This window comes from Eschscholzia californica, unplaced genomic scaffold (assembly GCF_041429995.1).
Source record: "Eschscholzia californica isolate CP2 unplaced genomic scaffold, dmEscCali1.0.p SCAF_5, whole genome shotgun sequence".
Lineage (NCBI taxonomy): Eukaryota > Viridiplantae > Streptophyta > Magnoliopsida > Ranunculales > Papaveraceae > Eschscholzia > Eschscholzia californica.
The window spans coordinates 42332686-42354784 of NW_028238472.1; the positions used below are offsets into that span (position 1 = coordinate 42332686).

General features: G+C 35.9%; 2 protein-coding genes, 1 long non-coding RNA gene and 1 pseudogene across 5 annotated transcripts; 1 reads left to right on the top strand and 3 right to left on the bottom strand.

Annotated features, from left to right (window-relative positions):
• Positions 1–830: 830 nt before the first annotated feature.
• Positions 831–5561, bottom strand: LOC147539346 (initiation factor 4F subunit (DUF1350)). 2 transcript variants are annotated; one of them, XM_086644863.1, is made up of 10 exons: positions 5190–5561; positions 4113–4515; positions 3825–4028; positions 3294–3351; positions 3148–3210; positions 2989–3064; positions 2638–2753; positions 2345–2434; positions 2121–2252; positions 831–1231 (listed from the first exon to the last, which is right to left on the bottom strand). In XM_086644863.1, the coding sequence occupies exons 2-10, from the start codon at positions 4481–4483 to the stop codon at positions 1097–1099; spliced, it is 1245 nt and encodes a 414-aa protein (XP_086500989.1). In that variant the 5' UTR covers positions 4484–4515; positions 5190–5561; the 3' UTR covers positions 831–1096. The 2 variants fall into 2 exon arrangements, with proteins under 2 accessions (XP_086500989.1, XP_086500990.1); XM_086644864.1 differs by having other exon boundaries at positions 5153–5237.
• Positions 5562–5619: 58 nt separating this feature from the next.
• LOC147539347 (pectinesterase 3-like) lies at positions 5620–7449 on the bottom strand. The gene is made up of 3 exons (XM_086643111.1): positions 6584–7449; positions 6363–6466; positions 5620–6270 (listed from the first exon to the last, which is right to left on the bottom strand). The coding sequence occupies exons 1-3, from the start codon at positions 7447–7449 to the stop codon at positions 5900–5902; spliced, it is 1341 nt and encodes a 446-aa protein (XP_086499237.1). The 3' UTR covers positions 5620–5899.
• Positions 7450–10489: 3040 nt separating this feature from the next.
• On the bottom strand, positions 10490–11552 carry LOC147539348 (uncharacterized). The gene is made up of 2 exons (XR_015226108.1): positions 10978–11552; positions 10490–10909 (listed from the first exon to the last, which is right to left on the bottom strand). It is a non-coding gene; the product is annotated as an uncharacterized LOC147539348 (long non-coding RNA).
• An 8055-nt stretch (positions 11553–19607) lies between these two features.
• On the top strand, positions 19608–21510 carry LOC147539349 (uncharacterized; annotated as a pseudogene). Its single transcript, XR_015225900.1, has 2 exons — positions 19608–21055; positions 21133–21510. The product of XR_015225900.1 is annotated as an uncharacterized LOC147539349 (transcript).
• The last annotated feature ends 589 nt before the right edge of the window (positions 21511–22099 follow it).

Here is a 22099-nt window from a genome sequence, read left to right on the forward strand (position 1 = left end):
AGAGGGCCGGACAGAAATAATGTTTTTCAAGGTGGTCCAACAAAATTTTCCCTGCGTTTTCTCGAATGTGAGGGTAGGCTATACCTCACAGTAGATCCAGCCCTGGGGGTACCTATCGCTCATTTTGATAGTATATCTTGCCGAAACTTATCTATCTTCGCGTTTCCTTAGTTTTCTAACACCAGTGATTCACCATCACCCGATTCCCGCATTGCAGTACTTCCAACTCCTACACCAATCCGCCTACTTATTTTGCGGACTATATTTTTTTCAGCTTAGAAACATCATATTTGCGTAATCTTTATCCACTAGTCGATTATATCAAATACAATCAATTTGGTTCTCCTAAGGCTTTTCTCACTTTCCTTATCACAACGTAAGAACCAAAACCTTTCAAACCCACCACTAAGTGTCCTAAATGTTGTGAAGCAATAGCCAAAGAAATTTCGAGACCAATTATGCGTGGTCTTGAATTCCTTGCCTTTTGACAAGAACCCCATCGCTATAAGCTTTACAAAATTAAATACAACTCAATCATAAAACGTTATTCGTTGTCGAAGAGTATACCGAAGTTGAAGGCATTGACTATCACGGTACATTAGCTACAATTGCCAAATTAGTATCTGTTTGTGTCTTGTTATCCCTTGGTTCTATCCAAAGATGGTCCTTGAGTAAGTTAGGTGACAACAATCCTTTCCTCCAACGAGACTTAGAAAAAAAAAAAGTCTATATAACCATTTAACATTCCTCTTGGTTTTAGCAGAAAATGTGACACAATATAGAATTTATCGCTTATGGTTTGAAACAATATAGAATCGTGAAAGTTCCAATAGGAAAAGTTCCATGAAAGCAAGGAACAAGTATATTCTTTATACCTTAAAAGAACACAATTTAGAATCCCTAACAAGTATTATCTATGTTATGGTTCAATATACATTATATATTTATATTTAAGCAAGAGTATATTTTCTTTTTGTATTGTACCTGATTGTGCTGAATATCTGAATGAATCAAGATGTTTGTTCATTAGGCAGCTTGGTTAGATCCCGCAAAATACACCCAATACCGACAATTGACTTAATCGATTCTTGTCTCATTAGAGTTCAAAGCCCTTCAACCAGTCGGTGACTGTTCTTGCAAGTACTCTAGTGTCATTTACTGAGAGGGATTTCAAACTTTGAGCAATGGCATCTGCTGGGGTATATGCATAGCCCACTTGCCATCTCAAATCCTGATGACATTAACAGAACAACAACCAATTGTGAAAATGAGGAATTAAGCTATCAGAAATGTTAGAACAAAAGAGTGAAGGACCGTGAAGTACCTAAAAGAAGGTAGACTATTTCTTGTAATCCATTAGTTGGGTAAAAAATGAACAATATGGACCGGGAAAGCTTACATTTTGTGACGTGATGAATTCCTTTTTCATATTTAGTCTGGTTTTAATGTGTGCTCAATCCCCTAAAATTGCTCAAAAGCACTTGAGAAATATGGCAATGACTAGTTGTATTTACATCTAGGGGTGGCAGAATAATTTTGAGAGCCTGACATCCGCTCTGATCCGCCTGAATCTGAAGGTGTCGGTCGGTGTTATCCGACCCCGCCCATGGATTTGTGTGAGCTGCGATCAGGTATTGAAGTCTAACCCATGTACCACTAATTTAGCCTTTATCTCCAAATTACATCTAAAACATTAGGACTTTTGGTGTTCTTATCTCAACATCAACAGAGTAACACCCTAGAAAAGGTTTTATGACCTTGCAGAACCAATTGTTCTCTAGGTACTTTCCGTAAATATTTTTCTTTTGATTCTAGTTTCTTTCATTTGCTGATTTTTCACAATGAGTACTTGAAGCTCGATCTGTCTGTGACGATTTAAGCCCGACATACATACTCAATCGGTATGAGCTGTAAGTTTTCTAAGAACACCTGGCCCAGTCTTCTCAGATAATTTTGACAAAGTACAATCGGTATGAACAGTAAGTTGACATATGAAGTACTTCCAGAAAGTTTGAACTATCAACTTAGATTAGATGACTCGGGCTATACCAGTGATTGTTCGTAGGTAACTTTTACCGTAGATCCAAATAATATGCAAAACGGAAATATTAGGACATTACCTGAACGCATGGAGTGATATGGGTTCCATTCAGAGTAACTTTCTCAAGTGTACCGCCAACTGATTGAATACGAGATCTTAAGGTCTCCTCAGCTACATCAGTTTCATCAATTGCATCAGAATTGAATTTGACCTTACAGAAATGTGATCCACGTAACATATTAGAATCATCGGAAAGCTTGTAAGCTCTCATAGTTAAAGATAAGTATCTCAAGTAATAAGTACCAGTAAAGTGTGAGGAACATTGTAAGAGTTCTTAAAACAATCACGGTTTTCAGAAGGTGTTGGCTTGAACTCTGATATCCCTTGGGTAACCTGAAAATTAATGGAGCCATACTCAGATCAGAGTTATGAATTCCAACAAGTTATATCGAGGAGAGTCTTAGTAGTGGGTGAACCATAATCAGATCCCATTAGGATTGAGCTCCACTATGCGTATGTTCAGTGTCCAGATTGGGAACCATTCGGGAATCAAAAATACATATTTTTAATATAGTCGGTAATCGTTAGTAAACTACCTGATTCATAACCGAGGGCAATTGATTGACAAAATTATTAAGAGATATTATTGCTTCTTGATCGTTTTCTAGCCCGATTCTCCCCGCTGCATCAAGCAATGTATTCCATGCATCTCCTACAAAAATCATAATCGTTGTTTTTAGAAAGAGAAAAAGTCAAAATCTCTAACCTGTCAACTTAAATAAAACGTTAAGCATAATCATGGAGGAATATATGCTCAAAAAGGAATCAAAATAAGATATCCATGTTAGTTCCTTTAAACAAGAAAAGGATTTCGGAAAAAAGTAAAGAGCAAAAAAACAATGATACAGAAAAAACTGAAAATAAAGTCACAAGTAGTCATCAACCACCTGAAGCACTTGTAGCCAACTGATATATCGAAGATGCTTCCATCACAGGTACCATCTGACTAACTAGAGGACCTAACTGCACAATGGCTAAAAACACTTAAAACTTACATATAGAATACCAAATGAAAAGCATAAGCACGTAAGCCGTATGAATATCACCTGCTCAAAATATGGTACTGCTTCGGCTGCTGGCCTGTTGTTGTACGAGATTATGGCATTAGCCTTACACAACAGATATGAAATTTCTTTGTTACAAACCACCCTCATCAAGCAGTTTCAAGAATCAGAGTGGTAATGAATCAAACCTTTGGTATCTTTTCGCAAAAATAACTTCCGGTGAGGAGCTGGAGAAGTGCACCATTGCTGTTATTCACCAATTATTGAATATGAATGAGTGAGAACTAAAATAAGCGCATTCATCTTTGTTAAGAGAAAGAATATTATGGCTCATCTTGGTTGTATGTGCACTTTTATGACCATTTATTGTCCAAATTATGCTTTGGTGTTCTCTTCTTGAGTGGAAACATATGAACCTATTTGTATCTGGTCCGCATGAGGTTAGCACAAATTGGTGCAAATATTTGTAGCCATGTTTAAAACTACAAATTTCACTCCGAATTCTAGCCAAATTCTAGTGTGCTAACTATGAATTGGTTCATATGATAGAAATTAAATAAACACCACCAGGGCATAGGTGTCGATGTTGTGTTGCAAGGAGGTCACCATATACCAAGCAGGGCCATGCTGCAATCATGCGTAAGAAAGAGTACCCACGGATAAAAAAATGTCACTACAAATCTGAAGAGGATCAAACAAACAGACAAGTTGAAACTAACCTATGACCGACAGAGAAAAGAGGAAGATTGACAAGTTCTTTGGCTGATAGATTAGCATCAGGTATTCCAGATGTTAATATTGTATTCAAGCAAGTATGGAACCTCTCAAATACTTCGTTAGCAGCTTGGGAATGATCAAACGTCACGTTATAGGGTGCAGAGATTATAATATATCCTTCCTTCGCCAGCAGTTCGATGAAATAGCTGCAAGTACAAGAGAGTGACAATTCGAGAGTTAGGCAAACAACTTTCATAAGATAATGAAACATTCTGGCTAATGTATCTTACCTATATGAAACTTCAGGAACTGCTCCAATAAAGGCTCCCCCCAAGAACTTAATAATTGCCCGAGGTTTCTTACCTTTTGGTGGGGCGATAACCAAGCAGGAATCGACCCTTCTATAGATTTTACCTTTATCTGTATCCTTACCCACATATCCATTAGACGTTGCCTCCCTGTATGAACTAACTGCAAGGGCTCTGTATTTACGAAAAGGTGAAAACTTGGCCGAAGAGTCTAGGTTCACCTCATTAACTCGAAAATAACCTTTTAAGCCCAGATACTCAACTTTGGAACATTTACTTCTCAAAAAAGAAACGTTCTTCATATAAACTCCTTTGAGATCCATATGTGACGGTAATATGGTAAGGGCTGCCATATACTAATTGATTTGAATGAGTTGTAGCACTTCTGCATTCCGTAACCATGACAACGAAGAGACTAAAATCAGCAACGAGATGCGAATTATCACGTTTTCTCATTAAGAATACAAATCTAAAGAAAAAAATTCCATAGAACTTCATCAAGGTAGCAATTTCTAAACACATAAGCACGCAGAATAATAAAGACACAAACACATGACCTAAATGGTCAACAAGGTCCGAAAAACTGCCAACAACCCTTCGTTGGAGTTGTAAGAGCTTTTGTCTTCCACAGAGGTCAAGGGTTCGAGGCACGCTGACAATTAAAAAAAAACCCGAAAAAATCCCAATAACTTCAGAATGGTGCATAGCTTTTTACCAGCATCTTTGCGAATTTTTTTATACTAAGCTAACAAAATTTGGGGTAGACTGGATTTTATTCTTATTCTCAGCAGTTTGAAGATATAATTAAGAGCATTAGGATTTAGGGTTATAAGAATGTAAATAATAAAAGTATTAGACAAATCCATTTTGGTGGTGAATTAGGTTAAAACCATTATCCTCAAAAACATGTTTTTATTTTATCTCTCAAAGCTAACAATCCAAAATTAGACAAATCTAGCAATGAATGAGGAAGAGAAAGATAAGCAAGCAAAACATTTGACCTAGTGAAGATAAACTATTACATGTAAGACAGTAAGAAGAAGATGAGTAGCAACATACAGAAATTTGAAGTTATTTCACAAGCTTTCTATAGTTTGAATCCTTCCCAAGTTATGTGCCTTGCCAATTAGCAAGAACATATAGAGAGAGAGAGAACCTAGAGAGGCTGAGTGGTTTAGCTACGACAACATGTGTTTGCTGATTTGTGGCTAAAATCATGTGGAAGAGTAAAGTTAGAGGGAATTTCTTTACTTCCATCCTAGGGCAAATTTGAAATTATTGAGAATATGGTGGTTTAAAAACGGAAAAATATTTTGGGGATAAATTAAACAAACGGTCCTCAACTTGCTTCAAATTTCCCGGATTTCTTTTTTCCCCAATTCCTCTTTCCCGCCCAAACCTCTTCAAGTTTTTTCTCCCCTTCAATTGATTGAAGTTTAGATTAGGTTTCATTGAAAAGTAAAGTAAGCATCCAAAAAGGGAAATTAGGTTTTACATAGTACTCTATAGTTTTCTTAATAAGGTTCTGCTTGTACATTTCAGCTATTCACAGTAAGGTATAGTAGTAGACAGTAAAGTTGCTTGTTTACAAATTGTTATGCTCCATGAAAGAAATGAAAGCCAGTAGATTCTAGCCAATCATCAGCACTACGTAAGAGCTTTCTCACTGTGAATTCTATGATATAGTGAAGTTTGTACATGCCCCCATGTCGCCCGATCTCTTGTATCTCTTATACCAATTCGATATACTCGGCCTTGTACTACTATGTTCATGCAGATGTATAAGAATTTCCATTTCCAGCTTGGGCGAGGTCTCGTGATGCTATAACGGTGCAATTCTGTAATGAAATACGTGTATTCTGATTTGGGTCTTGTCTTCCTTGTGCAGTGATCATGTTCATCTGGCCTGGATTGGGATTTTCGACAAGGATATGGCAGTCCTGAAAGACTGCAGCTGCATCTCCGAATATGAAATCGACTGTTCCTTGGATTGTGCATTTACGATAGAATTGACGAACTGAATCTCCGTAAAGGGTATCTTGGGATGAGGTAAAACTACACTTATGAAATGCAGAATCAGATGTTACTCGAATAGCAGCTGCTTGCTGTTTTTGTGCTCCTAATCTGTTTTCAGTCATACCTGCAAAGATTAATCATATAGCCAAAGATTAGTCGAAAAACAAGATTAAAACTATGGCGAATAAGAAATATATAGTTTCAAACATTACTTACTCAATGTTGAATTCGTCCCATCGCCAACCAACATGATGTTGGGTTTCTCCTTTGAGATCTCGACCTTTTCTTCATATGCTCCAGCCTTAATCTTGATATCATCCCTGTGAAGAATGGTATTTTTACATATAAGTATCAAATCTCATTGCGGAAAATAGGAAGCCCAAGAAACAGGTAATACAGATAGATAAGTTCAACAAGAATCGTCAAGAAAATGAAACCTGTTAGTGCTGAAATTAGATGCCATCCCAACTTCCTTGCTGAAAGTGCTATAATTTGGACTGCCATTACTTGCTACGATAACATTCGGCCTAATCTTTGGAGTGATTTGCATTAGTTTCCGATCATTAGCCGTCATCTTGTGAACATGTTCAGTAGTTTCAATCTGTTTAACAATGGCTGAGCAATTACTAATCATCCAAGAAATAGGATCCCAAAGGTCTTGGATGTGATCTTTAAGACCCTTTTGATCATCAGGATCTGCTTCTTCGATATCGGAAATGCACTTGTTTTCTTTTGTGATTGCTGCTATAAGTAAATTCTTGATTTCACTATAGAATTGGGGAGGAGAATCTTTTGATTCTGAAACATTTTGAAGTTCTTTAACTGCTTGTCTTAATTCATGGAGGATTTGATCCAAGATTCCCATACAATCTTTCAGAGCATTCTTTTCTTGAGAATTGAATTCTTCATTGATGAGAAGAACTGGTATTCTTGATATTAAGCTCTCAACAGATATAACTGTGTTATTAATGGACATCTCAAGAATCTTGTGATTAGTAGTGATCTTCATAGATTCAGGGATTAAAGAAAGGGTTTTAAAGGGGGGTAACCTGGGTGGCTCGACAGGGGCAAACGTGGGTGGCTCAATGGGGGGAAACATGGGTGGCGATGAAGATGGCGGCGGTGGTAAATATTTAGCCAGCTTGCTTCCCTTCAAAGCCAGAGAGACCAGAAACCCCAAGATTACGAGTCCTGAGTAAGAGAACACCTTTGCATTCTTTGAAATCATGTTAAGGTAGGTTTGAGCTCGAGGGATGACACTAGGAGTGTCAATTTCTAAAGCTGGTATCTGAGAAGTTCTCATGGAGACGGATTTGACGGAGATAGAAAGATTTTTTCACGGAGAGAGAGAGAGAAAAAGATTTTCTCACGGAGAGAGAAGAGAGAAAAAGATTTTTTCACGCAGAGAGACGAGAGAGAGAAAATTTATGAACTCTCTTTCTCTGTCTTATAGATTTTTTCAGGAAGAGAGACGAGAGAAAGAAAGAGAGAGAGAGAGAGAGAGATCGGTAATCGTGGCCGAATGGTATTTACAACTCAATTAGGCGGCGGGTCAGGTGTGTCCAAAATTTTAAAGACCGTTATGGGAAAATACTAATAGTGGCAAATTTGATACGAAAAAAATGTGGATTTTACCAAACTATTTTTTTCCTTCCTGGCCATCACTACTACTACCACGACCATTTTTCTTCTTTTTCTCTCCGCTCTCTTCCACCACAACCACCGTCACTTTCTTCTCTCTCTCCTATTCTCTTCCTACCGAGATCATGTAGTTATAACCCAAAATTTTTTGTATTTAAAAATAAAGGCTTGAACTTAAAAGTTTATGAAAAAACCCTATGTCCCTATGTGATAAAATCCTACACCTAAAATTAATTGCTAAACTACTAATGGTGTGTTTGGATGACAGAATCATGAATCCGTGGATTCATGAGTCCTAGGGATTCATGATTCTACGGATTCATGAACCCAAGTAATATTTTTTGGTTTGTTTGGCAACTCATAAGAATCCTATGATTTATTATATTTGACTATTTTTAAACACATTTTTAGAAAAAAAACGCTTGTCTGAAAAATCGGGTTTTTGAGAAAAATCGGATTTTGAAGAAAAAATTAATTTTCGGAAAAAAAATGATTTTTGGGAAAAAAAATGATTTTGAAAAAAAAAATATTTTAAAAATAATTATTTTGTAGAAGGAAATATTTTTTTGTTGATTTTAAGTTTGAAATTTAGGTTTATTAATCCAAAATCCTAGCAAATCTTAGGAGGTAGGGTGGGATTTTGGTCCAATACAAATTTTGAAATTAGGAATCCTTAGGATTCAAGATTCCTAAGATTTCTGGTAGCCAAATAGACCATGGATTCACGATTCCTACCAAATCCCACTTTTGATTGGAATCCTGCAACCAAACACACCATAAAATCAAAATCAAGGGTTTTTGTTTAAAATTTCAGTAAATCAAAATCTTTAGTTTCTTACGATTATATTTATTGTATTAAATAGTCTTGGAATTTATTGTGTGAATATTGTTGTTGGTTTGGTTAGAATATGAGTTTTGATTTTCTCTTTAGAAATCTCGGATTATTCAACACAAATAGAACTACGGTTTCCATATAGATAGAATCTTGTTGGTTTGAAGAAGTTCCTTGTGATTTTTGACATGTAAATGTAATAAGTGCAATTGTAGGTTATTTACATATGAGTTGTAAGTGCTTCATATTCTTTTCTAAAATTTAAAATTTAATTATATAAAAAATATGCACGTTTGTAGCACATCGATGTGAAGTATAATTTGATACGTGATGTGGTTCTTCCAAGGAAGGGGAACTAGTGAAAGTTCATACAGATAATAATGGAGTTGATATGATGACTAAAGCCCTGCCGAAAGGGGAAGGTTGAGGTATGTCGAGGGATAGTCGGGCTGGTTGTTTCTCCCACCTAATCAGAGTGGGAGTTTGTTGGGTTTTCCTCCTAGTAGAAAAACCTAGATGTGTTTAGTTTAGTACAAACCATATCCAGAGTCAAGTTAATCTTCTATGAGTCGGTGGAATTAGGGCTAAGGTATATATGTTACTCTTAATTATCTAATTTAGAGAAGTGGAACGCAATTAGAAGCGCACAAGAGAATAGAGGAGAGAGAAAGAGCTCTACTGAGAGGAGGTTGATTTGAAACAGGGTTGAAGTTTTCAGCACATACAGTATTTGGTGTTCGAGAAATCCGATAACGAATTTTACAGAGGTATTCCTAACTTGTTTATCTAGTGTTTGGATGACAATTAGATTGGTATTTGGTGGTCGGAATCCCAGTGAATTAAGGGTCACTTTCGACTGCAAATTTCTAGGTTGTTTTTCTCTTTCTTGTGAGGTTTTATTCGTGTTTGAGATTGATTCTTTTAGAATCCGAAGCTCTGATTTTGTTCTATTGGAGTTCGAATGTTTAAAATTCGGTTAAAGGTGTATGTCCAAATTTAACAGACAAACTAACAAACAAATAGTTTGTTAGATGGTTGTTATAAGTCTATTAGACTTCAACACTCTCTCTCTCTCTTTTTAGATGTGATAAGAAGTATTGTAATCATAAAAATCAAGTTTTACGAATAAACATTATGTTTTTCATTTCTAATACCATAGGCAATTCAGTAGCTTTTCACCTCCAGGTGTAATGTGTAGACATTTGAAGACTAAAATGAACAGCAGGCATTTTAATTGTGAGCCTTAAAATTCAAGAGGTGAAGCTCCAAAATTGGGCATAATTGCGAGAAATTGACCATACCAGTATTTTTCCATCCAAATTTTAAGATTTCTTTTGCTAATTTTGTCTGAGATAAGGAAATTTTTTTTCCCTCGCCTCTCTCTCTCTCTAAAACTCCGGCGAAGGGGTTTCCCTTCGCCGGAGCTAGGTCTGTTCGTTGAAGGTCGCCGGGCGGAAATTTGGCCGGCCGGCGACCCCTGCCGGAGAAGATGATGATGTGGCGTGATAGGTGACTTAGAAGAGAGAGAAAATGAAATGGAGGAGAGAGATTAACGGACAGTTAAAGATAACGGAAAAGGGGGTCATACGGGAATATTTGCTAAAGTAGGGGACCAGACAGGAAGCTGATCACAAAGTTAGGGGTCATTTGGGAAATAACCCAAAATGTAACTTGGAAGTGTGAAGGAAAAATCTAGAAGAAAGTTAATTAGTTGTAGTAGTTTCCAAAGTAATGAGTCTAGAGAAGTTTGACCATGAGATTAGTTTAGACTAGGTATTGATTGGCATGTAAGTTCCAAAGTTGAAGTCTCTAGGCCTTACTAGCTGGGATAAATGCTCTACAATATGTTCTGTAATGTGTTTAAAGCAAAAATCAGAAATATAATTAAGTTATCTAGCAATTATAAGAGCATTTTCAAGAGATAAATATCCATATTCATCTTGCACCCAACATTAACAAGTATCTTAATACTCTATACTATTCTCGACATCGTCGTACTTGTGGCTAGCCATTGATAAAGATTTGCACAGGAAGAAAGCAAAGCCAGGAAAAATCAGGGCTTTAGACACTGATGAGAGGTAAGCCATTTCTTCACAATAGATTGACCACTTACCCAAAGTCCTATGGAGTATTTTACTTCCTTAACATACTGACTCAATCTCAGGGAGAGACGATCGTCATGGGTTTTCGTTGTTTCCTTCAACAGCTCCATGCACGAACTTTGATCGAATATACTTGTAGTTATTTGACTATCAATATGCATCAGTATTACACAATATATTCCTTTTTCCTGAAATAAAAGAGAGACTTTTAAATAACTAGAAAAGAGAAGAAAAGAAACATTGGTAATGAATCTACCTGCAACAAAGGAGAGAGATGTTTGATTGATCGACTGGCGACAAATAGATTACTGATTGTGTCATTCATTATTTTAGTGCAAGTATTGATGGAATTATCATCAATTTGGTGGTCATGGTTCAGACCAACAATGCCTCGTTTGATATTGGTCAATCTCTTTAACAAAGTACTTGATTGAGAAATCATGAATTGGAGATTGTGTTCATATTCATTAACAGATAAAGGAGTAGAAGAAGAAGGCTGTGGTGGCAGCAATGTCTGTAGTGGCGGCAGTACTGTCGATGGTGGCGGCAGTGATAGCGACTTAGAACATGGAACTGGTGTAGATGGGGGAGGTGAGTTTTCTACCTCTATGATGTCTCTTACCATAAAACCAACATACACTGAAATTACAATCAACAAGATGACATTAATCATCCATTCAAAGCAGTCAAGTAATGGCCGACAAACGGGTTGCGAGTTTGTTGCGGACCGGCCATTGGGGAGATTGTTGGTACTACTCTGAACTTCTGTAGCCATAGTGGTGAAATGTTCTTGAGATGGGATAGAGAGAAAGAAAATTAAAGAGATGATTTATTGATTTTTTTTATAGTTAGATAGAGTCAAAACTAAAACAGATTTATACACAAATTTAGGAGCTAGATAAACTAAGTCAAGTCCAATAAATTTAATTTGAATTAGTATTAGTCATGTGTAGGGACTATTGGTTCCTAAATATGTGGGAAAGTTTGTTTCTATTTTGAATTTATCTAGTAATAACAATCAATAAAATGCTCACTACCTTACTTCTCTTACTCTAATCAAATACTAGTGAAATCATCTCTACCACATTCTTTCTTTCTATCTAGCCTAATAGAGAAAGAAACTTCTAACCCAAAATGGTTGATAATAGAGCACCTCAACCTGCAACCAATAATACTAGCAATGGGGGTCACTCAAAAAAGGTTGAAAAACCTTGGGTGATTGTTGCTAAGACAATCATAGGCTTAGGTATGATTATTGTTATGGTAAGTGACATGATACATTTGGCTAATGAAAGAGTAAAATCAAACCAATCTAAACAACTACCTTGTTTACCTTCTTCATCCCATAACTCTGTATCACCAAACTTACCATCACCAACACTGCCACCACCAAAGCCTTCTTCTTCTTCTTCTTCTACTCCTTTATCTCTTAATGAATATAAACACAATCTCCAACCCATGATTTCTAATTTGCTAAATAGATTGACCAATACCCAAGGAGACATTGTTGGTCTTCTTCTAAAAAATAGAGCCCTATTTGATGAAGTTTCAAGAAATTCCACCATCAACTGCACTAAAATAATGAATGAGGCAATCAATAATCTCTTTCTTGTCAGTCAATCAATCAAAGATCTGCCTCCTATCTTGAAGGTATATATATGTTCATCAGCAAGGTTTAATTTCTTTCTTTATTGGCTATTTAAAATGATTTGTTTATTTTTTTTTTTTTTTAATTTAATTTCAGGACAATCAAATGCATTGTGCAACAATGATGAATATTGATAACAAAATAACACAAGGTATCACTCATCAAATTTCTTGCATTGAGTTGTTGAAGAAAACAAAGAAAACCCACAGTGATCTTCTCTCCCAAATATTTAGTAGATACATCAATGAAGTAAGAGATTCTATGGGTAGTTGGATAAGTGGGCATTCTATTGTCAAGAGATGGTTAGCTAATCACCAATGCCTAGAGAATTGAATTTGGCTTATTTGCCCTACTACAACTAAATCTCCCAATCACTAGCATCTAGAGTTTGCTCTCTGCGCTTAGCATAGTGAACATAAAACAACTTTACATGGATTTAACGCATCAATTATAGCCTAGGTAGAAGTACCCATTTTTCTTTAGGGTCCGTTTGATTCGTTAGAATGTCTGAGTAAGAAAATCAGTCTTTTTCTGATGAGAAAGAAAACAACTTTCTTTCACATTAGAAATTCAAATTAAGGTGTTTGTTAGAGCCCTAAGAAATTGTGTGGTGCCTTTAAAAATAAATAGAGTAATGGACCTATTTGAGGTACTTGTTGGACTTCTTGCTTGTAAAAAAAACCCATGTTCTTCCCCAAATTGACATAGAGAGAGAAAGGTAGAGTGAAATGGCAATTAACCGACCACAAGAAGAAACTTCTGGTGCATAGATCTGGCGAAATTTTAGAGAGAAAAGTAGAGTTATCCAACAACAAAATCAGGCGAAATTTTTGGTGCATAGATTAGGTCGATTCCCGTTTTAATTTCTATGGACTGTATGTTTTCATTCTCTAAATTAGGGTTTCATGATGAAACTTTCATCAAGTTGTTGTTGATGTTGACGAAGGAACAAGAAGACAGAGATGCATCCCATACAACCGATCTTATCGTTGTTCAAACGATTCTTGGTTCAAACTCCAACATTACACTCGTTTTTATCAAGAACCATCTTCAACCTAATCGATGGGGCTAGGCCTCTAGGGTTTCCAGATGATAGTTTGTTCATAGTTCTGGTTAATTTTAGAGAGAGAGAGAGAGAGAGAGAGAGAGATTCATTCAGAGATGGAGATTAATCATGGCCTCATGGGGGGGGTTAGAGATTAGTAAGAGAAGAAGTAGAGATTAGTAAGAGAAGAAGTAGAGATTAGTAGTTGAGATAAAAAAACTCATGAAGTCTGTATCCTTTTCCTTCGCAAGAAGAGAGAGAGAGTGAGAGAGGGAAATGACTTGCAAGAGAAAGAGGTAGTAAGGGAGAGAGGAATTCACGCAAATACCCCTGCAGAAGAGAGAGAGCGTAAAAAACACTAGAGGGTGGGAAAGAAAACGAATTCTCATGTTGTAGGTGGGAAAATAAGTTAGATCATTTGCCTACTTTTTTTTTCTTAAGAAATCGATTTTCTTACTCAAAGTGGTCAACCAAACAACGGAAAATTGATTTTCTTGCGAAAATGACTTTCTTACTCACATTTTCACACGTATCAAACGGACCCTAATTTATGAATTTAAGATGTCACTTTTTCATTTAGTTAAGAGAGAAGAGATATATATAATTTTATGTTATATAATGCTTAAACAATATAGAATATATATTAGCATATGATGAGATGAGGGCAGTTGCAACACTTTGTTTAAATTTGACAATATGATGCCTTTCTATACATATGTATCTAGGATCAATTCTATGGAGAATCAAGCAACCCCATGAAGGAGCACGCTCTGTTTTTTCTTTCTCTCTCTTCCTTTCTTTCTCTCCCTTCTTTCTCTAAAACCTTCTTAGGTCTGTTGCAGATCTGCTCCAACAGACCTTCGAGCCGACCTTCGAGAATTTTATATTTTTTTTAAGTTAAAGGTGGTCGACAACCTTTCGTTGGAGAAGAAAGATGAGGTGGAGATGTGGAAGAGAAAGAAAGAGGTGATGTGGCCTTTATTCTTTTAACATTTTATTTGAAATAATTCTATTTTGGCCCCCAAGGGTACTTTTGAAAAAAAAAAAATTGGTCCTTGGGGACCAAACCGAATTGCCGGACACTTATGGGGCCAAAACAGTGAGTTGGTCACAAATTGCAGACCAAAACAGAATTACTGTTGTGGAGTCAGATCGAAATGCTGGACACTTATGGGTGCCAAAACGGTGCACAAATTAGGGGCCAAAACAGAATTAACCCACTAATAATCTACATCTTTTTAATTGATTTTATTCTAACGTGAGGAGGAAAAGAAAATAATGAGGTAAAATTGTTCTTTTGTGTTGTCTAATTCGCAATGGAAATAATAATTAGTTTCATTGTTAAAATTAGTTTGTGAATCCCTACTTTATATCAATGGTGGAAGTATTAGTATGTTGCTCTTTTTATAAGCTTCAATAAGAACTAACATGAGGATTATAACATAAATACGTTGAATTAAAATTCTAATTTTGCAGCAACATATCCTCGCATTGGCAAAATTATTGTAAGAAATCCCAGAATTGGAAACATGAGCACGTCACTATAAAAAAAAAGATGATATTTAGCGGCGTTTGTAAAACCGTCGCCATGTATATAGAAACAAATGGAATTCCATAGCGTAGCCGGCCGTCGGGAATACTATTACGATAGTTCAGAATGGCAGTTGTGAGAATCTGACGCCAACAGTTGTTATTAGTGACGCTTTTGTATAAAAGGAAAATACGTCGCTATCGTAAAGTAACGATGCCAAAAAAGTCGTTTGTAATTGATTATTCCAAAAAATAGTATATTTAATATAAGTACATGAATCATCTTACTTAGATCCCTATTTTTTTGTCCAATTAAATTGTGGTCTTTACAGTATTGAAGAAGTTGTTTGATTTTTTGTCTTCTCTTTTTTCTTTTCCTGGACTTTCCTTTCTTCCTTTTTTTTTTTTTTTGCAAATAAGACATATTGTTCATAACACCTTTCAATCTCTCACTCTTTCCCACCTCCCCATCTCTCTCTCACACACATTGGTTGAATACTTTCTTTTGATGTTATGCCCAAAGCATCTCCCGGTCGAATCTCCGACAGCTGATCTGTCAGGTATAGATTTAGAGAGAGAAAGTTTAAAATTTTCTCTCTCTAAATCTATGTCGACACATCAGCCAGGAGATGTGTCGGGCATAGCATCATTAATCTTTCAAAAATAAGAAAATTGTCCGGGGTGCAAAGACTTTATAAAAACTGGTCAATTCTAGTTGACCAATATATTTTTTAATTGTTATGGGTATAAAATTGTGTTCACCAGTTATTTTCCATGCCGGCAAGGGTCAACGATAAATTGTCATTACCGGCAACCTTAAATGTTTTTTTTCCAATTCTTTCTGTCTTCTCTCTCGTTTTTTGATCACCAAATCCGACCACCACCATCGCCGACCACCACCCTTGTAATGTATGAATGCGACATTTTGTATCTCTTCCACTGATACTTGGATTAGAGCCGATTTTGGCTCAATCCGACTCGTCAAACTCAGGAAAGGAACGCGCCATTGCGTTCGTCTCGTCGAGCTCTTCAATTTAGAGCCAAGAATCACCCAAATCCGATTCCGGATGAATGAGAAATTCAAGTTTAAAGTTTGGACGAAGTTCGGTTGAAATAGGGACTAAAACGTCAAGTTGGATAAGTCACTTTGGGGGCCGTTTGAGCGAAGCAGGCACATCCTAATCTTGATGGTTGGCGTTCAATGTGCGGGATCTAACAAGATCCAACGGTCGCGCAAGTAAGGGTGTCGGGCTCTTTTCGTGCATCGCGCAGAAGCGTTGGATCCTTGCGGATCCAACGGTCCGCGTTAACCCCGCGTCGGGACACCCTCGGGATCTCTCTAGATCTTCATCTAACAACATCTGTTTAGCTTTGTTGGGCATGGTTCGGGACAGAACCAATGAAATCCAACGGTGGGCGTTTCTTCCTTGTTTCTTTTAGCCAGATCGAACGCACCAAAACCTTACCGAAAATCCCAGTTATTTAACCAACTCCTTGTGAAGAGTTGTGTCCCAAAAATTAAGGGATTTGTCACCAAACATCAAGAGATGTGTCCCAAAATCAAGTGCCTACTCGATTCCTATATAAACCACCTAAACCCACTTCATTTCTCACATTCAATTTATTTTCTTCTTCTCTTCTCTTCTAACAATTAGTATTTTGTGTGTCTGGAATACTTATTGGGAAGTAATTCTAGTATATCTATAAAAAGGAAGAAAGGAGTTTCGAGTGAATTTTTAAGGCGTCTAAAAGATCATCTGCATTAGTTCAGGAGCTCATAATATTTACGAAGGTTCGTCCGCCTTCAGAATATAGAAGTATCATCTTAAAATTCTGAAAGGAAAGTCGTTGTATCCTGAAGGCATACACCCTAACGTTTGGTACTGTTACGGGGGTGTAAAATGTCTTAAGGAAAGAGAACTTATTCTCGCCTCGACTTCTGTATAACTCGGTTAATCCGAAAGAAGGAATAGTGATAAATCATCATTCGCTTACAGTCTATCTCTCTACAAATTAGAGAAAGGAAACTGTGTCTTAATCAAGACAAAACAAAGACAAATCGACTTATCGATTGATAACTAGAGGAACAACAAAATGTAATCAGTCCTGGCAAAAGGGTTCCTAATTTCCACAAAGTCCGGTCCTCGTTCAAATTTTGCCAATAATGATATTGTTCTGTGCATTCCCCACGTCTCCACGCGTCAAAATCGAAGAAATTCATCCCATAAGCCCAAGAACGGGCCTTTGGATTGAACTTCTCTCTAATAAGAGGATGAGAGAAATTCATATACTGAGAATAACGATGTAATGATCCAAAACAAGTCTCAACAACCCATTAACCTTCCCATAATCCCATCCAGATCAATCTTCCATAGACCAGTTAAATCCTTTTGAAAAACCACATCATCATCCAAGAACAACATCTGATGCAATTTCGGGTACATCTGAGGGAGGTAAAATCTAAGATGATTCAACACTGATAAGTATTTAGGGTTTCTAAACTTCACATTGTTTGCATCCTTAGTTGCATTTTCAACTCGATTTCCAGAGTAAAATTTTAGCAAATTTGTAGGCTTGAGCGGCCGAAGAACTGTCGAAGAAGAAGAAGAAATGTTTTATTTCCCCTTAAAATTATTTCCCCGGATAATCTTCTAAATATACCATCTTCCCTTTAAAAATTTTCACCCCGGATAATATTCTTATTTCCCCAAATCAACGGTCTTTTGATATTAATGAGCTGAAGAAAGAAAGATTGCAAACATTTGGTTCTTTGATTCTTCGACAATCGCCTAGCGAAATTGATTACCATATTGCCATGGTTGCAAACCATTGCCATTTGTATCTCTACTAGGCTGAAACTGCTGCTCATTATGAATATTGAAACTGCTATATTGATCAGTTTGTTGCTGGTTAGGCTATGTAAGTGTCCCAGATACATCTCCGTGAAGTCCCATTCCCACTTATTGTTGCACCACCAAAACAAAAACTGTCGCTGCAAATCCAGTGATGCAACATTATGTGGGCATTCACTCAAGTCAGTGAGCTCAGCTGCAAGAGGAGATATTGCCCCTTGACCCCTTCCAACAATATAAAGATCATGAATATTATCCGTTGATCTAATTGCATCAACGGTTTCTTCTCCATTATTTGTAATTTCTCTGTATATATAACTGATTCATTATTTGATATTTTCATCCTAAAATCACCAATAAACTCGTCGTCAAGTTGTCTCTCTCTCTGTCGTTTCATGATCTTCATGTTGTACTGACCAAGGTTACCAGATTCGTTTGATCACCTCACGAATCTCGATCTCGATCTAGCGAATCGGTTTTAAGAGAAGAAGAAATACATACCTTGATTACTTGAAGAAGGCTCCTAATCCTTTCGAAATATGAAACTTTTAGAGAATGGTTGAAGAAAAAAATGTAGAGTAATAGGAAGAAGAAGATAAAGTACAAAAACCCATTAACAGATCTTCTCTTCTTCTTTTTATTACTCTATATTAGGTTTTCCATTATCATAGTTTTCTTGAGAGGGAGAGAAAGAGAGAGGCAGAGTGGTCGGCCAGTTAGAATAAGGAAGTTCCTTTTTGTAGCCCATTATCTTTAGGGTTTCTAATATTTCAATCTTGATGGATTTTTGACCGTCGGATTACATTTAGGGTTTTTGGTACTTTTTATAACTTAAAACAGCAAGGACAACTCATATGAGTCATATCTCTATTAAATTAAATCTCCATAAAAGACAGCTTACTCTCCACACGATTTTTTAGGTAAGATTTTAACTTTTTAATTAAGTAATTTCCAAAAATATCATATATTTTTATATTGAGAATCATTGAAAATTTAAGGAAGTTTTAATAGAAAAAAAAACGAATTTCTGTGTAATATTTGTCAAAAAAATATTTAAAAATTTAGAGTCTTATTAATTAGTAGGTAGTTAGGTACTAGAATGTTACAATTCTAACTACTTAATTAATTCTTTCAACAAATAAAAAAAATACTTAATTAATTAGAAACATCTCATTGTTACCAATAAAATAAAAATCCTAAATAACAATTTCTAATTGAAAAAACTACTACTAATCAAGGACCCTTTTGCATGTAAACATATATATATATATATATGGATCATCTCCTACTTGGTTTATAAATTACTCATAATTTTGTGTGGTTTTTTGGAGTGATTTACAAAGATGGTGTTTGGAAAAAAAAGAACAAGAGATGACCATGATATTTCTTCATCTCACACACTAGATGTTGATCAAGAAGGTATTGAAATTCATAATTTGGAAGAGAGTTCTGGTGAAGATGACCATTCTACTAATGATAACAATAGTTCATGTGCAAGAACCAACAATTCGAACAAACCAAGACAAAAAAAAGATGATTCAAATTCAAAAGAATCAAAACCATTGCATGATGAAGTTATTTTCACCGATAATAAATCAACAAATACAGGAGGTGGGTCAAGAAATTGGTCTTGCAAACATTGTAAAGGTAATTTTACAAGTTCATATACTCGTATTTACACTCACTTCTTTGGTCCTCCAGTAGGCAAAAAAGTTGATATCAAACGATGTAATGTTTTGATGAACAATCGATCTTTATATGAGAAAGTGTGTCAAAAATCAATTGAAGCGGAAAAAAAGGTATATCTTCGTCACTAAAAAGTTCAACTCTTACCAAACCAAAACAAGTATTTTCAGGACCACTAGAAAGTGCATTCAAAATAATGGATAGAGACGAGATTGATATGAAAATCATGAAAGGATTGTGTGCAAATGGAATTCCTTTTAATGTTCTTAGAAATCTTCAATTTCATGAGATGATTACAGCAATAAGTAGAGGGCCTAAGGATTATAAGGCTCCATCATATGAAAAGGCAGGAACTACTTTGTTAGATGAGTGTAGAAGAAATGTTGAAAGGGATATGACGCCTATCAAGGATACATGGTATTCCCATGGAGTTTCAATTGTTTCAGATGGTTGGACTAATGTTAAACACCAACCATTGATTAACATCATTGCAGTAAATAGCCTAGGCGCCATGTTCTTATATGCTCGAGATTTTGAGAGAACAGAAAAAACTGGTTTAGCAATTTCAGAGTTCTTTCTTGAAGCAATTGAAACAGTAGGTTAATCTAACGTATTGCAAGTTGTTACTGATAATGCAGCAAATTGCAAGCTTGCTGGTAAAGAAGTTCAGAAGGTACACAAACACATTTTTTGGTCTCCTTGTGTTGTTCACACTTTAAATCTTATTTTCAAAGATATTGCAAAAGAATTTACATGGTTTATAGATACTTATAGAAGTGGAAAGACTATTGTGAAGTATTTTCTTAACCACACACATGCTTTAGCTTTATTTAGGAATCATTCGAAATTAGAACTTCTTAAAGTGGCAAAAACTAGGTTTGCTTCACATTATATTTTGTTGAAGCGACTTGTTGATTGTAGAGAAGCTCTTGCAACTACTATTGTTGTTAGAACATGGAAAGATATGGTAAAAAGTGGAGACGAACACAATCGGAAAATGGGAGAATTAGTTACAAATACAATTATGAATGAAGAATTTTGGGATGATGTGGACCATATACTAAGCATTACAAAACCAATATATTTCTTAATCAAGTTTTGTGATGGAGAAGGTCAAAAAATGGGTGAAATTTATGAAAGAATGGACAATATGCTTGGTGAAATTAAAGATATTATGTGTGAAGGAAAACATGCCGATAAATATCCTGAAATCGAAAGTATTGTGCTTAAGAGGTGGGAAAAAATGAATATTCCATTGCATTGTCTTGGATTTGCACTAACCCCAAGGTATTATGATTCTCTCTATCTTGCTACACCTGCCCCAGGTGGTACAACAAGAAAATCTCCAAATCAAGACAAAGAGGTAATGATGGAGGTTTTGGAAGCGTTTGATAGAATATCAGAAGATGTTAATGAATCAAAAGAATTGCGGGAGGAATTTGCGAGATTTCACTTAAGAAAAGGTATATATGCCATGATGTCTGCCCAAACTGATGTTGTAACAATGAATGCAATTGATTGGTGGTGCACATATGGTTCAGAAACTCCAAAATTGGCTGAAGTAGCTAAAAAGGTAGCAATTTATTAGTATTTATTATTTTTCTACTATTATTTTTATAGTTTTAAAATATTTATATTTTTATTTTGAAGGTATTGGCTCAACCAATTACTAGCTCGTCTGCTGAAAGGAATTGGAGCACATATTCATATATACATAGTGTGAAGAGAAATAGGTTGAATTCTACGAGAGCTGATAAATTGGTTTACATTCATTCCAATATTCGTCTTCAATCACGTTTCACTAAGGGATATAAGGAAGGCCCTTACAAAAACTGGGACATCGATCCTGAACACACACACCTAGACGACTCAATTATCAGACTAGAGGATATGCGTTGGAGTTCCTTAGAAGATGATCAAGTTCATGATGACAATGAAGAAGATAATATACCATCTAACACTTCAAACACATCAAAATTTGCAAAAAGAAGTAGTTCGAAAGACAAAGGCAAAGAAAAGATGAATTAGTATTAGTATTAGTAATTTAGTAATATTTTTTCTGGATTTTGAGTTTTAGGTTTTTCCAAGCAATTTCTATTTTATGAATTTATCTTTATGTTTTAAGTAATATGACTCTTTTGAGTAATTAGTTGTTTCATCCCTTATGAGTTTTGAAATATTTATGTCTATGAGTCTATAATTAAATTTTGGAATATCTTATTAAGGTAACGAATCGAAATTTTATATTAAGCGAATTATGTACCGAATTAGCGTACCGAAGAAGTATACCCCCGACGTACCGGATACACTCTAATAGGCGTACCGCGAATCCGTTTTCGTACCGCGTACCGGAACGTACCGCGAATCTGGTAACCTTGGACATCTATGTGCATCTTCTAGCGGAAGAAATCGAACAACTGTTAAACTAACGCTCCGGTTTTCTGCCATTCTTGAAACATAAGCTAATGTCTCTCGATCGTCAGGGCCACCGGAGAAAAGAACGACTATATAGTGGGTAATGTGGGTAGAAGCAACTCTTGTTGAAGAACCTAAATCTTAGCAAGACTATATTAGAAAAGAGAAATCAAGAATGCCCTCAAAATATTAGCAAGACTAC